The sequence below is a fragment of the Microplitis mediator genome, chromosome 1 (genome assembly GCF_029852145.1).
Source record: "Microplitis mediator isolate UGA2020A chromosome 1, iyMicMedi2.1, whole genome shotgun sequence".
NCBI lineage: Eukaryota > Metazoa > Arthropoda > Insecta > Hymenoptera > Braconidae > Microplitis > Microplitis mediator.
Window position 1 is genome coordinate 15,740,980 of NC_079969.1, and position 17,908 is coordinate 15,758,887.

The window sequence follows — 17,908 nt, forward strand, 5'->3', positions numbered from 1 at the left end:
TGGTATACTTATAGCTGTAGAAATAGTGACTATCCACTGATTCGCGAGAATTTCACTAATTCATTTTTAGAGAGTGTATTATAAAGGGTAAAACTTCAAAATGAAATGGAAAATACTTGAAATTAAAATTGAGAGCTAAAACTTTCAGGGAATTTTTTTTTCAATGTCTACAGCAATTTTTAAGTGAGAGTGAAAGAAAAAATAATCGTTCCAAACGGACAACTCTTGTATATAAATTTGCATTCTTTCTCAATATTTTTTATTGCAAGAGATATTTTCATTAAAGGATTACTGGAGATCTATATTCAATTTGCAGCATCCGCTAAAAATTATTGAATAAAGCCTCAATGTAAAATGTTGAACTGCTGATTAAATTTTAACAAAATTTATCAAATTATACATACTGTACACTTATTGCAAATATTTTTTTTTAAATCTATTTGTGAAAAACTCATAGGTCTTCACGAATTAATATCTTTAAAGTTCTTAGACTGAAATTAGTTGTTAAAACCGATAATTTGTCTCTTTATTTAATGGAAAATCTTGATGTCAACTGTATTCAACCCTGACATCCAGGCGCTAAGTCTAAACTACTTACCGGTCATTAAACCACTTCAATGAATCAGTGCTGACGATATACTTATATTGGATGCCAATCAACTTAAGGACTTAAATGACATCTATATGACAATTTTTCCGATCGTTTATATTATAATCGTTTTAATTATCTGTATGCTTTCACAAATTTCAGGTAATCCTGTTTTTGCCATCCGAAATATGATAGCAAAATAATAATATATTGCGATGCAATATATTTTCATTTTCATGTATTTAAAATATTTTTATGTTTTATATGATCTTACGTAATTTTTTAATTTTAGACATCGTACAGAGCTTTACAAAATTATTATACTATTTCAAAAAGTCATTTTTTTTAGCAGTGAAATATGATAAAATTCCCTTAAATAAGTGGCTTCAAATTTTATTAAATTCCTCAAAATTATTATTTCCTAGTTATTCTTAACTTCTGATGAGCAAATGATCCTTATTAAGAAGTTGGCATGTAATATTGACTTAACTTCTAAGACTTCTAATTGAAACGTAAATTGTAGCGACCATATGCCGTAATTATCGTAGAAAATTTCACTGTATTAATCACAGCGTAGTCTCCAAATTAACGTTCGTTATAATAAAACAATATTATGAAAAGTACATAAAAGTTTGTAATTTTGCTGACTTCCCAACATCACTGAATCCGCGATTCCATGAACTGATATGAGTTTGAGTTCGGAAAAATTAATCACAAATTTAATAAAATACAGTTCTGTGTTAATTATTATTATTAATTATTTTTTATCGGTTTGTAGCAAAAATAATCATTTTCAAAGTTAAGACAAATAAATTTCGCAACAAAAATTATTTTCTTGATGGTAGAGTAATGTCTTAATATTAACATCTAATCGTATTTATTAAGATAAGATAGAAACGAATTGTTTATCACATTGATGTATGGCAGTATAACGTTCGTACTTAAAGAAAAGTGTTTATTTCAACAAAATACAGATGCATCTGAATATAAGTATCATTGTGTAATTGCATAAACATAAAAGTATAAAATCTTATATATTCTAGAACCAGAAATTAACTAATAATGCTTAATTACCAGAGAAATTTTATTTATTGAAAATTAATCGTTATATCATTATTAAAATAAGAAAAAAGTTAAATTAAAGTAATTGATTACATACAATCAACATTATAAATAGAAAATTAGTAGAAATATTACTTTTCCGTTCACCCAAAACAAAAAATATTGACAATTTAAAACGGAAATTGTTATGACGTAACTTTTTACTTATACGTCTCGAAAACTGTTTATTTTCAACTTTTGCACCTTAAAAACTGTGAAGATTTTAGTAGTATCATTCTTTTCAATTTAATAAGATTATTCTATTCTCTGTGGTCAAATACTCTTTTTTTTATTAATCTGCAATTTGTGGATGCATCGTTTAAAATACAAAATAGATTTATTATCAACTTTTCGAGGCAAACTGAAGTATAATCATGTAAATATGTTCTCTGATAAATGATAGTATTCTAAATATTACGATCGTTTTTCTACCCAAGCAGAATATGAAATACTATATATCATAATCATGTAGTTATTTCATAAATTAACGAAAAAAAAAAAAAATATGGTGAGCAAAATAATTCTGACATATTAATCATTTATAGTTTTTGAATTGTAAAAATAGTTCTGCAATTCACATTTCAATAAACAAAAAAAAAAAAAAACAAAAAAAAATTGGATTTGTCAAAAATCCTAGCAAATAAAATTGAACATTTTTTGCAAGTATATCTATGTTAATTATTGATAACAATTTTTTTTTTCATCAATAAGCTTCATGCTACGTACGCATTGAATGATATAAAAATGTCTATAATTTAAGCGAATCATAATCAGTAAACACCTTAATGCTAGTAACAATTAAATAGAAATTTTGTTTTTAAAAAACATAATATAAAGAGAAGAAGATAATCATAATGACTTATCAATAATTCAGCGCTGAACTTAAATATAATTGACTATCAAATATTTCGGAGCTGGTACTTAAAATAATCACTTATTTTAAGACTACAAAGTTTTTTTTTTCGTTTTTAAATATTTAAGTATCATTGCACTGTTCGGATTTGACTACTCATCCTATCGTAAACAAACGAACTAGCATTATCAAAAGTTAAGAAACATTTGCTTCTACAATATAACTAACCTAAGAGCGATTGACTCATTATCACAACACTCCTCTATTTCTATTCACTAAATAATTTTCAAAATAACTTGCGAATAATATCAAATATCAAAATCACTCTGCTTTTTTTGGCTTTATTTTCTTATAGTAATTTGAAAACCATGTTCTCATGGCTGGAATTGAGCGGTTTTTTAATAGTGGCTCAATAGAGCATACTTTCATCATTTTTTTATTGTTTGGATAGCGTCCATCTTTTATTTCGTCTTTAAAATGATTCAGCATCGCATCGATGTGGCGCTCATTCCATTTTTGCCTTCTGCACGAAGTTTTTATTGATTCATCCAAATCTAAATAAAAAGAATTTCAATCAAATTTTTGTTTTAGCCTATTATCGATTATTAATAACTAACACTTTTTCTAATCATAATTGTTTTTAGAATGAAATTGTGTTTCATTGTTTATGAGTATCTACATTTATCGTAATTAGTAGTACAAAGAATATCATGTGAAAAATCAACTGAATATGAACATGAAAAGCGATATTAAAAAACAAGAATTATTTAAAACTATCTTTTTGTTATTTATATAATTTTCACAATAACAAAATAACTTATTTTCAGTTTTTACACAAGTGTTGACTATGCAAGATCATTATAAAAGTATTTTGAATAATTCAGATGGTACAGTTCACAACTAAAAAAAGACTAATCAACTCAACTACATAAGTATACATTGGGGTGTTTAAAAAAAAAAATACGAAAAAAACAAATTTTTTTTTATGGTTTCCAAAAATTGAAAGTATAACAAAAAATTAAAATTTTGTACCACTTCGAGCTCTTTTTAATAATAATATCAAGGTTTACCTCCCTCCATTTTTCTATTTTCCATTTAAATATCACGGGAAAATTTTTTTTTTTATTTTTTTGGATTTCCTAGCTCAAAAACCGATCAACGAAGTTTTATGCACAATAAACAATTTGTAGGATATTGAACGCTCTACAAGAAATGTTTTTTATCATTTTTTTATAATTCCAACTGTTCAAAAATTATTTGAGCTTAAAGTCGAATTTATAGTAAATTTTGAGATCCTTTGACTTTTCCGGCGAAACTATCAGTCCTATCACAATATATCATAGAATGTTTTTTGTAGATAATTTTATTCTTTACAAATTATTGCAAATAAAATTTTCCGAAATTCTGCATTGTTTTCAAGTTATTTTTATTTCCATATCAAGCTTTTAAAAAAATCGATTTCTGATTGATTTTAAGAGCTTGATATTGAAATGGAAATAACTTGAAAACTATGCGAAATTTCGAAAAACTTTATTAGTTGTAATTTGTAAGAAATAAAATTATCTATAAAAAAATTTCTATGAGATTTTGTGATGAGACAGATAGTTTCGTCGGAAAAGTGAAAAGATTTCAAAATTTACTATAAATTTGACTTTAAGCTTAAATAATTTCCGAACAGTTGGATTTATCCAAAAATAATGTCATTTTTTGTAGAGCGTTCAATTTCCTACAAAAATATTGATTGCCCATAAAAATCCGTTGAGTGGTCTTTAAGCTAGAAAATTAAAAAAAAAAAATTTTTTTTCCGTGTTATTCAAATGGAAAATAGAAAAATATATGGAGGCAAACCTTAGTATCATTATTAAGGATTGGCACTCGGATTGGCACTAAAATTTGTATTTTCAAATATACTTACTATTTTCGAATACCAAAACAAATTTGTTTTTTCTGAAACACCCTAGTATACTTTTATTTAAGATAATAAAAAATGAACTTTTTAACTTCGAAATACTAGAGAAAAATACATAAAAAATTTGACATGTCTAATGAATGGATTTTATACCTTTGTCTAATGAAACTCCACTTAAAGTTTTTGGAGAATTAGAACATGATACTTCGCCGGCATTAATAGATGAATTTGCCATGAGACTATTTTTTTGAAACAGCTCATAATTATCAGCTTCTGATTGTTCATCTTCAGAGTTCGAATCAGAATCATCAGATGAATCGTGATTTTTGTCTTTAGAATGTTTTGCGCCACAAGCACTTTCTAACACTCTCGGTAGTTGACAAATTTCTTCAGCAACATTGACAAGGTGGTAGTAATTTTCATGTATGCCCATGTTATGGCCTAGATGGTTAGCCAATTTAGTACGATCAATATTAGCTGCATTATGGTTTACTAAATAGGTAGCAATGTGTTTTCGTAATGTTGTTCCACGTAAAGACCCAGGATTTTGAGCTCCACATTGCTTTGAATACTTACGCATCAGTACACAAGCTCGTAAATAACAATATTTATCGTCGGAATTTCCAGGTATCCCAAAGATATACGGGTTATTTTGACGGATTCCAGCTTTCAATCTGTTTTTTTCTAACATTTCAATTGCACTAAACATAGTCTCATCTAATAGAACTGTAACATCTCTTCCACGCTTGCCTCGGATTGAAAATCTTACGTATTTATTACAGAACTCTCTGGCCTGGGCAGAGATACTTTCCATAATTTCTTTGAATCGATCTTGCTTGAGACTATTATACAGTTTAAAATCTTCCCATAGAACCCGTTCCATCTCACCTGCCCTTCTCCGGTTAAACATTTGAACAATCATGAGTGTTGTTTCAGCCAACAAAAGATAATTTTCAGTTGAAAACTGTTCTTTAAGAGAATTATAAGCTAACATTTGTTGATTTAGTAAATGATCCATTAGTTTGTTAATATCGTCTGTCGTGGGTAGAATTATTTTTTTTTGTCTCTTCTTTTTAATTTGCGCTTCTTGAACGTTTTTATTTATAACGTCTGCCCACTTTCTTTCCACAACCAACAGAAAGTCATCAATCTCTTCATTTTTGTTCTTCAAATTACTCATGATATTTTCACATTTCAAAAAATTTCCAAGCTGTTTTAACAAAGTCCCGATTAAAGATGCAACCGACGGAGATTTCATATCGTAATTTTTATCATTTCCTCCAGCCATGAGATGAACTGCTTTTATGCAAGTATTTATATGTTGTGGGTGAAATAAACAAGTCATGTTTTTTATTTTTGGAGTGAAAATAAAAGATTTACCAAGATTATTTTTTTCGAATGTATGTTTTTCAATTTTTTGTGTCGTTACAAGTAGCTTTGAAAGGAGTCTAAGTCGATTCCGAATCAGTTCATTTTGCTGATCTTGTTTGTACTTTTCACAAAGCGTATTTCCAAATCGTATCAATAGAGTGTCGAATTTTAAAGTTTTTGAAACATCGTCGACATGCATGCAAACAATAAGATTGCGTAACTTTTTACATGCTTCAGGATGTAAATCATTATCATATATTTTTGCCAGTTTTTTAATGACTCTGCGTTTTTTTCCATTTTGTCCGGTACAGTATTTGAAGTGAGCTGAAAGAGTTTTTTCACGAACTGACACCTGACAGCTAGGGCAAAACATAAACTCACTTGGATCTTTGGGATTTGACACATTAGGCCGCCTAGACACAATCCGATTACGAAGTGATTCACCTTCTAAATTACTATTATATATATAATCACCATTGTTCCGAATCGTCGCAATTAATTCATGTCTAATTGAACTTTTTCGAGGGTACGCAAGGAAAGCTCTAACATCTTTTTCCAGTGGGTGAATCAATTCTAAGTGCCTGGGTAATCGTGTTTGTAGTTTCATGCAGTATAAACACGCATGAACTTTACTCCCTGAGTTGGACGGCTTAACTAAAATTTTCTTATCAGTATTTTCCAATTGCTCTGGTATTTCAGAGATTTTAGAGGATTTATCGACGTCTTCAGAATTACGTCCTGCATTTTTTTCTGTGTCATTAGTGCCATTTTTGTCATTAAATATCTGACCGACAGATCTCTCTTCATTAAGACCACCGTCACTTGGATTATGTTCTAATTCAGATACTTTCGATGATGAGGGAACGTGTCGAATAGGCAAAGATACATCAAATCCTTGAGATATGATATTTTCTCGAATTACTATTGTAACATCATTTTTTTTGCTAGTAGTTTCTCCGGGTTCATTATTTTCGTAGAGATTCTCATCAATAAAAACATTGGAATCATTATCAGGTGCATAACTAGGATCCGAATCTATTGAAAGTAATATTTATGATAAGGATATACAAGATAGAGATAATTTTATTTATTTAAAGAACGAGATTCAATTTTTTTTTAACTCTTGATAAAAGAGCACGTCTTACATTGGTTAAAAATATACTAGAAATAATAAATTTAAACTATAACTTATAAGACTTATCATATTACCGTTCACTTCCTTATCAACTTCAGTAGGCATTAGATTTTCTGAAGCTTCTTTATTTAAAATCAACTGTTCATCATTTGTCTTCATAACCTGTTTTTTACTAAAATCCATTTCAGTTGATACTTCCTCAATTTTTTCCACATTTTCTAAACAAACATCTATTGAAATTTCACTATCAATAGTTTTTAATAGTTCTAACTCGGTTTCGGATAAATCAAGAACTTGAGAATTTAGAAATATCCTAGTATTTAAAATAAATTAACTAAGTGTTGAATATAACAAAAAAATAAAGATAACTAATGTATCATACCTATCAAAATTATTTTGATCTGTTAGATTGTACTTCTCAACTATACCTAGAAAAAAAATCTTTCTGAATTTACATTTAAAAGGCAATGACAGAATTCTACAACTCTACTTATTCTATTATCATAAAAATTTTGCATTAAATTTCCATTATATTTTGTTTTCAAGATATTTAATTTACTTATTGGTAGACAGATAAATAAATTCATGGTAAATGTCGTCTTTTCGAAGTTAAATCACTCCACATTGCAAAAAAAACAATAATTATGGAAATAATTACGGTCCTAATAATTATTTCAAAATATTTACAAAAAAAAAGTTACTGATACTGATGTTTAGAAGGGTAAAACTAAACAAAAAAAATTACAGGCAATATTACTGTAATTTATAGTTTATTTAATATTTGCAACCAGAAGTATTAAAATGTTTTCATTATTAGTAAATACTCTAACCGATTGTAATTATTGAATAATTTCGAATGTATAGACAATGGAGAACAATTCAGTAACAACAAATACATATTTATTTTGGTGTAAGATTTGAGTGGAAAAAAATTTAACGTAAGTATTTTTACAGTATACGTACTTATTTGAGTTAATAGAATATAATTTTCAGTAAATTCTAGAAATTTTATCAGCCTGCTAATTAGTGAGCAGCTTGCAAAATCAGTACTAGGAAATTTCAATAACAATTTTTATGGTTTAGAATAAGTAGTCATAAACTTATCAGTAATAAATGTCTTTATGATAAAAAACATTTTATGTAATTGTAGAATTTAACAGTTCATTCAAATATGATAAAAAGAAGAATTGTTATATATTTCAGTGGAAAATAAGTAAATCAGCCATAAGTAATTACCAATAAAGTTATCGTTATTTAAATTTGTAAGAGATTGTTCAAATGATAAATTTCCGCCATCATTTAAATAAGGATCGAGAGAAGTTGATAACTGTTCTGATTCATTAACTAATATGATCTGAGAATCATTTTTTGCCAATACACTATCAATTCCATTAATTTGAGATATTGATTCAGATTCCATAAGAGATAAATTTATTGCTGTGCTTGATGTATGGGTTGTGTTTAATTTCAAGCTAGATGTCAATGTGCCTGAAGTATTTGGTGTACTTGTTATTAATCTTGGCGAATCGTGAAATAAATTTTTCCCATCGCTGTTTTTAATGGAATGTTTGAGACTGTTTTCAATTATATGAATTTTTTTCGTATTTTGTAATTTTGTGTTTTCTAATATAATTATATTTTTAAGTTTTTTTTTGTGTGATGGGCTAGGTAATGTTTGAGTGACTTCAACTTTAGGAACTTTTGATGTAAGATTTTTTTGTATCGAACGTAAAGATTCTATATCATCTGTAATAATATAAAATAAATGAGTTATTGCATCGAAATACAAGGTGACATTGTAATTTTCTAATATACTGATGATACATAATGCATCTCTTGATGCTAATTGGTTATAAATTTATGTCTTAAGTAAATAATCAGAGCTCTTGTCAAAATAAATGAATTGATTGAAATTGCTAAATAATTAAAAGTGTATAAAGAAAGCTAAAATTAAAAAATTCAAAAACAAAATTTTGTGTATTTCATCAGTGAACAGTATTATTGATGGCATCTCTAGTTTTAAGTCCGCCATACATCCCGTTCACATGAACTATCCTCAACAGAAATATAACCCTTAAGAATTTTATACTTATTTTTATTTTTGTTCTTTTTCACATATATTTTAATTATTTTATAGATAAATCAGCAAATTTTCTACATTTTATTATTTAATAATTTTAAAAAAATAATGATAAAATATTTAATGTTAAAAAATCTATTACTTATAATAAAGTACGTCTACGATTACCGTTAGAACATTCTAAGCGTCCTGATATAAAATTTCCATCTGAATCTTCGAAACTGTATGAATGCTTTCTTTTTTTACATTTCTTTTTTAAAGTAACATGAAATATATTATTTTCATCACGTATTAAGGAATACATTATTAATAATCAATATAAGTATAATTAAACCTTGCCAGAAGTAATAATTAATTTTTATTTATCAACAACGCAGTTGTCGTACTCGACATACTTTACAAAAAAGCTTCTAGTATGAAAATGGCTGTGACTATTCCATTAACAGCAATCAATATGCAGATAGAAGGTGAAATGTCGATAAAGTGAAATTAAAAATGGACAGAGAATAGTGCGACATCTAGTGGATATTATTACAAATATGAACTGAGATATCTATTTAACCGACTTTCTACTGAAGCACCAATCTGATTTACATGAAAGTTTTCATTGAAGCCTGTTCTAAAAAAAATATGTTACTCAATTGTTGGTTAATTCGACAATAAATAATGATATGCTTTTTAAATTTATAAATTTATTGAAATTTTTAAAAAGTTTTTGTGCATGCCAAAACAAGCAATTAATTCGTCATAATTCTGAATAAATTTATGGGTGATACATATATCACGAGTGTTAATAAATTAAACTGAATTTAATGATACAACAAAAAATTTTAACTTATTTAACTGGATTTGCTTAACACTGCAATGTTTTTTACTTTCTACGCAAATAAAAAATAAATATTATGTTGACGTTCACAATGAAAATAACATAATAGCAACAAGAGATTTTTAAATTTTCCATAACTTAATCGAGGAAAACAGCTCAAATTTTTCAGATACCATTAAATCTTATCAAACAAAATTAATAGTTTTCTTGGAGTACTCTATATAATAAAATGAAATAAGGAAATATTCAAACAAAATTTGGTATCTTACTAAAAATTTGACCAAGAAAAATAATTTTTCAGCTAAAAATTTATTGAAAATAAAAATTGATATTCTCATTCACAAGGATTTCTTATAGACTAAAGGTTATTTTTATTAAGTAAAGATAAATAAATTTCAATGAAATTAAAATAGTTTTTAAAATTTGTTTTCAGAACTTCAAAGAATATCCAAACAATCCCTGTAACCTTTCTTAGTTCTTCTAAAGGAACGAGTTGTTGAAATAACAGGAAAAGAACATTTTTGGTGATATAATTTGAGTTACGCAATAAAAACGATCATTTTGTAAATCATGATTTTTTAGGAAATCAATAGCAGTTAAATCCTAAGTTTATTCACAGAGTAATTAACTATTACAGTTGATTCTTTTTATTCTTAAACTTGTTCAAAACTTTTTTCTCAAAAATAAGAAAAAGTTTTCTCAAAAATAATGAAAGTTTTAAATATACTTACTTGATTTTATTTCAAAAATAATATTTTTTGAATAAGTCAGGAAACAATTACCAACCTCTTCTTATCTTGAACTCAAAATTAAAGTATCTGAGTTAAAAAATATTGAGTTTTCGGTTAAATAAAAATTGAATCATACATTCAATTTTCTAGAATGGGAGCTTAAAGGAATGTACTCAAATACAAAAATATATGAAAATCACGACTACGATTTCATAATCTTCGAAGTCAGACTATAAAAAATCATATAGAGATTGTCGCCGATTTAAAATAAAATTATATACAGTAGTAAATACATGTATTCCATATATGTAACTTACATGCTTTTTATATTAAGCTATATTTACATTTACATTTACCTTATAATATATTGTATTGATATATTTCGTTTTATATTCAAAAAATATAAAATTTTTATATGAAATGAAATATATGGTAGCATATAATTTATATTGTATATGGCACTAAATATTTTCTTTGTTATATTTAAGCAGATATTTTATTCGGTGTATGTATATGTATATAGGTATGCATATTCGCATCAAATTAACTAATGTTGAAAATTTTGGCTGCAATTTAAAGAGTATATTAAAATTTAGATCTAATTTAATTTGAGTTGGTCATACGAATAAGAAAGTTTTTTTTCCATACGCAATAAAAATATATGTTTTTATATATGATCACCCTCGTGGAAATTTTTTGGAATTTTCTCTGAAAAATTCAGTTCTAAAGTTCTAAAGTTTTACTCAAAGTTCTAAAGACTTTTTCAGAGCTTTTCAGAGAAACGTCCGAAAAAATTCCACCAGGGCAGACTAAATTTTTCGTATAGGACAAGAATATATGATAAAAATATATTTTTTGTATATGATTGACATATATATTTTATATATGCTTAACATATACGAACTCGTATATGATGAATATTATATTTTTTAATATAAAAAAAAAAAAAATGCATCAGAAAATATAGTTAAATTCGCCACATATATTATACTGTTATTTTTTTATTCAAGGATACGCACTCAAAAGTTTCAATAGGATAATTAAGGACTCCCGTTGAAACTAAAGCTCTTATTATAAATATTAAGTACTTCCTTATTGCCATATTCTAGTCCCCATTTAAACAATAAAAAAATTTTTTTTTAATTTAAAATTTTATAACTCGTCAGTAAATTATTGTACCAGAAACGTCGATACATATTCTTATTGAACATTAAAAACTCTACAAAAGAGTTCCTTTATAATTTTTTAATAAATTCAATCAAAAGTCATTCAACACCAAATTTTAATTCATGGTAAATTTCAGTATTATTCAACAGATCCGACGAAAATACCAGTTTTATTTCAAAATATTTTAGGAGTTTTTTTGGGGACCATTTTATTTCCAATAAATTATCTTTCACCAAGTTTTTAAAATCCGGAAATACTTTTTAGTTCTTTGCATTTCAATTTCACGTCAATTTCTTGATGAAAATCATATTCTGACCATTGCTGACCAGTTTTAAAACCGAAAATAACAGATTTTTCATTTATTTACGTATTTATAATACTATATGCATTTTTTATTACAAGGTTTTTACACTATACTTTTGTAAATATTGATCACTTGAAAATTACGTTACTTGCATTTTGAAAATTTTATCGGGAAACAAATCCTACGACATTTCGTAATAAAACAGAAATTTTTATCGGGAATGTCAAATAATACTGGAATTTGCCATGAATTAAAATTTGGCGTTGAATGACATTTGAAAAATTATCGAAAAATTATAAGAGACCTTTTTGTAGAGCTTTCAATTTTCAACACGAATATGTATTGGTCTGTCGAGTACAGTAATTAGCTAATGAATTACAAAATTCCAAATTTAAAAAAATATTTCCCTGTGTTATTTAAGTGGAAAATAGTAAATTACAATAAGGTAGTACTTATTATTATAATAAACATGCAACTTTTTTATCCTATTAGATTTTTGAAATGTGTCCCTAAAAAAAAAAAAAAAAAAATAGTTGATTTTTCTTTCTTCGGCCTAGTTTATATGCCAGTATATCCTAGTGTTTATACTAGGGTGATCCAAAGAATTACAAATTTTTTTTTTCTCGAAAACCGGTTCAAAAGTTTCATTTAGATAAAAAAAGACGACTGTGAAAATTAGAGCTCTTAATATTAATATTAAGAGGTTCCTCATCGCACTTTTCTATTTTCCATAAGAATAACATGGAAAAAAATTTTTTTACGTCTTCTGATTTTTATGAGTTGCTTACAATGCGTCATAGGAATGATTGGCAGGCATATTTTTGTAGGTAATTGAATGCTCTAGAAAAAAAGTTCCTTATCATTTGTTGATAAATCTATTTGTTCAAAAGTTGTTTGAGGTTGAAGTCGAATTCATATTGAATTTTGGGATCTTTTTACTTTTCCGGCGAAACTATCAGACCTATTTCAAAATATCATGGGACCTTTTTTGTAGACAATTTCATTTCCTACAAAGTATTACTAATTATCAAAAAATGATAAACTTTTTGTAGTCCATCCAAATTTTGATTAATTAGAGATTATGATTAAAGATTATGATGAATCTTTACGTAAGCTTTATAGTTTCATCTAAATTTCGATTTAAATAACTAGAGAGCGACCACTAGTGTGATCATCTGAAAAAAATTTTTGATTCGTTCGGAAAGCTGGAGGTTCATGGTGCGTAGAAACATTAATAAAAGAAACTGTAACTCTAATGAAATTTATCGAATGTTTTGTCTTCAAATTATGCCAATAAATAATTGATTTTTTTTTAATTTTACACTAGTGGTCTTCCTTAAACGAAAAATCTGTTGACAGAGTCAGAAAGTTTGCCGGGTGCATGAAAATACTATAACGATTAAGTTATCAGTGAACGACGCTTACAAACATTACGATAGCGCCTTTAGAAACGAGGCCCGGAACTTTTTCAGGTTCCTGAGTCTGAGGCTCATAAGTCTTGAGTTATTGATTGAAGTTCAGATCTGAAAACTAGAAACTTAGATCTGTAATTTGCTTTTTTTTTGTGACTAGTATCTTAATTTTTGTGACTAGTGTATTCGGGTGTTTTTTTAAAAAAAAAGAAAACAATTTTTTTTAAGGTATCCAAAAATTAAAAGTATAACTAAAAATTAAAATTTTGGTACAAATTCGAGCTCTTAATAATAATATGAAGGTTTATCTCAATCCATTTTTCTGTTTTCCATTTACATAACACGGGAAAAAAAATTTTTTTTTTTTTAATTTTCTAGCTCAAAAACCAATCAACAGATTTTTATGCACAATAAATGTTTTCGTAGAAAATTAAACGCTTTACAAAAAAGTCTCATATCAATTTTTGATAAATCCCATTGGTCAAAAGTTATTTGAGCTTTAAGTCAAATTTATTGTAAATTTTGAAATTTTTTTACTTTTCTGGCGAAATTATCAGTCTTATCAAAAAATGTCGTGGAAACTATTTTGTAGATAATTTTATTTCTTACAAATTATTACAATGTAGGTTTTCGAAATTCTGCATTGTTTTCAAGTTGTTTTCATTCCAATGTCAAGCTCTTAAAATCAATCAGAAATCTATTATTTTAAGAGCTTTTGATATTATAATGAAAATAACTTGAAAACAATCCGGAATTCCGAAAAACTTTATTCGTTGTAATTTGTAAGGAATAGAATTAACTACAAAAAAAAATCTATGTCATTTTGTGATGAGACTGATAGTGTCGCCGGAAAAGTGACAAGATCTCGAAATTTACTTTAAATTTGAATTGAAACTTAAATAACTTTTGAACAGTGGGATTTATCGAAATATGATAAGAGCCTTTTTTTGTAGAGCGTTTAATTTTCTACAAAAATATTTATGGTGCATAAAAAACCGTTGAGTGGTACGTAAGCTAGAAAATTCTAAAAAAAAAAAAATTTTTTTTCCCATGTTATTTAAATGGAAAATAGAAAAATGGATTGAGGCAAACGTTAATATTATTATTAAGAGCTCGGATTTGTACCAAAGTTTTTATTTTTTGTTATACCATCAATTTTTGGGTACCATAAAAAAAAAATTATTTTTTTTTTTGAAACACCCTACTAGTGTATATTTTACGAGTATTTTAGTAACTATCATAATACAACAGTATCAATTACGATGCAGTTACTAAAAATATTCGATAAAATATAAAGTCTTCTGCTTTTTCAAGTTTACAATGTGCATTGTAAATTTTGCTCGTTGAATATGAGTATTTTCTATGTTATCGGTAAATTTTACTATAATCCAATATTGTCTTCATGCTATATAACTACAGGGCTGCGTAACACTTGACCCGACGATATAATATCCGCGACAAAATACCCGATTTTTGATCTACTAAGTCACCACAGTCAGACTATAATACTAAAAAATGTCTTCAAACTCGAATATATACGTATTGTACTGATCGCGACCATTTGTAGTCGCCAAAGTCAGAGTGTGATGTGAAAATATGTCTCCGAACTCAGATCTATATCACAAGTAATACTGGGATACAAGATCACCAAAGTCAGAGTATAATACTAAAAAATGTCAAACTAAAATACATATGTATTGTACTTATCACGACAATTTGAAGTCGCCAAAGTCAGAGTATGATATGAAAATATGTCCCCGAACTCAGATATATATTACAAGTAATACTCCAATAAAAAGTCACCAAAATTGGATTGCAATACTAAAAAATGTCGCCAAAATCAGAGTGTGATATAAAAATATGTTCCCAAATTCCGATATACCCCACACGTAATATTGAGATACAAAGTCACCAAAGTCAGAGTATGATATAAAAATATGTCTCCAAAGTCAGATATATATCGCTAGTAATACTGAGGTACAAATTCACCAAAGTTAGTGTATGATATACAAAGTTAGTGTATGATATACAAATATGTCTCTGAAGTCAGATATATATTGCAAGTAATTTTCAGATACAAAGTCGCCCAAGTCACGGTATAATACTAAAAAATGTTAAAGATGGTTATATTTTTATGAATGTGTTCATAAACATGCAGCATTTGTCACAAAAAATTTTCATCTTTATAGTCTGGATTGGGTTTCAAAAACCATATTCGAAGTTTATTTCATGCAACTAGGTTATTTGTGGTACTTCTAGTTATGTACTGAACTATTCAATCAAAAGAGATTTATCCATGAATAATATTCTTGTAGAATGTTGCATATCTTAAACCATCGTGCTTGAAAAAGCCCTAGTATTTCGTATATTATTATGAAAATATGGCTCAAAAAAATACAGAGGGATATTAGAATTACTGTAATTTATTAATGTTTTTAATAGAAAAAAAACTACAACATGTTTTTACAATGTTTCAGCCTGTTGATTTTTTTTTTGTAAAATTATAAGTTCGATGAAAGCTACACAAACAATTACATCATAACAATATATTGTAGTAGTTGGAAAATACGTATCAATACCTATGCTCTCATACATCGTATCGCGCATTTAGAAAATTTTTTAGCAGACGATAAAAACGGTTTATTGCTATAATTAGTTAGATAAGATTTAATGGATTGTTAAGTTTCAATAAATATTGTTATTAAACGATTTCATACTCATCAACATTAACATAAGCTATTAATCCAAGTGCTTATGAACAAAAAGTCACATAAATAATCCGTACATGCTCAAGTCACCGAAGTCCGAGATAAAAAATATCCTTCATTTTTTTCAATTTCGGTGACTGTCACCAAAGTCCGAGTTAATTCGAAAAAATTTCGACGACTGTCGTCAAAGACGGGAAATGTCATCGAACTCCGTATTATTCATGACAAAATGTCATCAAAGACAGTGTTATACATACATATACATATTCATATATATTTATACATATATATAAATATATATATATATATATATATATATATATATATATATATATATATATATATATATATATATATATATATTGTAACGAATGTGAAACTGATCTTTTAAATATTTGAATAGCTAGAAAACAAATGCATTCTTCTCTTGTTTTATAGATACGCGACAAAAGTCAGTCAGTCTTATATTGACAGTTAAACAGCAAACATTGTATCTCAATAAACTATATATTGCTCTTGCTTTCTTTTACTGCTGTTAATTGTGATGTTATTATTTCTAATATAAGTGTGTTATCATTGTAGTGTATAAGTGATATTAATTTAAGATACCAACCACTACAATTTTGTGTCAGAAGTGCGCGTAACCTTCGTGTGTATTTACAAATATAAAATAAAAATAGCTGTCAAAATATTGCGACGCGACGGGAAAGGCAAAAGTTTGAAACGATCGTGTTTTTGATATTAAAAAAAAAAGACGTAAATTCAGTGATCAATTAAACGAGTTTAGTGAAAACATATTTTTTTTAATTTGTGATAAAGTGTGCGTGTGAATTTAAATAAATTTAGTGATGAATTGAATAAGTTTTGTGAATATGTGTTATTCTATTAAAGTACGTGTAGTAAAATAAGTAAATTCGGTGATGAATTAAAAAAAAAAAAAAGTTCTGTGGATATATGTTATAGTGTTAAAGTTCACGTAGTAATATAAATAAATACGGTGATGAATTAATTAAAATTTGTGAATATATTTTATAATATAGATTTCAAGTGCGTGTAATAATTTAAACGAAGTCAGTGATTAAATAATTAAGTTTTGTGAAAATATTTTTCTTAATCGGTGTCAAAGTGCATATTTGAATTTATTTGTGTGATGTACTACATAAAAAAAAAAAAAAGTTCGTGATTAATGAATTAGTGTTGTGAAAATATTTCTATCAATTTGTGTTAGTGCGAGTCTGAGTAATTACGCGTGTGATAAAAATATAAAATAAAAGTGATCGAAACACCAAACCACGGATAATCTTATTTTTTTTTTAAAACAGGAAAAAGTAAAAACGGTAAAAATTTTCATAGAATTGATTGAGGAGTTCAAATTGAACTTGTGGACAAAATACAATTGGGAAAGGATAAATTTGGTGATGTATCATTATTTAATTACAATTATAGCTAGATAAAATTAAAAAAAAAAAGAAGTACAAATTAGCTAAAAATATCGTGACATCTAACCGCTCTTTTGTTTTGTAATCGATTGACATGATTAATAAACCGGGTACATTTGATGATTCTATGATGAAGAACGATAGATAAACGATTTTGTATAGATAGTAATATTTGAAAATTTTTATCTGGGCTATATAATACCTCAAGTATTTTATCAAGTCAATGAATAAGTTTTACACGGATAAATAGGAAAGTTTTATGAAACTGCTGAGATTATTATCA

At 26.9% G+C, this 17,908-nt stretch overlaps 1 protein-coding gene across 1 annotated transcript; it reads right to left on the reverse strand.

Annotated features, from left to right (window-relative positions):
- Window positions 1-875: 875 nt before the first annotated feature.
- LOC130672359 (uncharacterized) lies at window positions 876-9,492 on the reverse strand. The gene is made up of 6 exons (XM_057476905.1): window positions 9,207-9,492; window positions 8,195-8,704; window positions 7,341-7,386; window positions 7,033-7,271; window positions 4,606-6,858; window positions 876-3,097 (listed from the first exon to the last, which is right to left on the reverse strand). The coding sequence occupies exons 1-6, from the start codon at window positions 9,340-9,342 to the stop codon at window positions 2,865-2,867; spliced, it is 3,417 nt and encodes a 1,138-aa protein (XP_057332888.1). The 5' UTR covers window positions 9,343-9,492; the 3' UTR covers window positions 876-2,864.
- Window positions 9,493-17,908: the final 8,416 nt, after the last annotated feature.

Excerpts from the sequence above, each read along its gene's own strand:
- LOC130672359 (XM_057476905.1), bottom strand. The coding sequence starts at position 9,342 with ATGTATTCCTTAATACGTGATGAAAATAATATATTTCATGTTACTTTA. Across the intron at positions 7,387-8,194 it reads AAATAACGATAACTTTATTG|GTATAGTTGAGAAGTACAAT; the intron begins GTAATTACTTAT and ends TTTTTTTTCTAG. Across the intron at positions 3,098-4,605 it reads TGGAGTTTCATTAGACAAAG|ATTTGGATGAATCAATAAAA; the intron begins GTATAAAATCCA and ends CTTTTTATTTAG.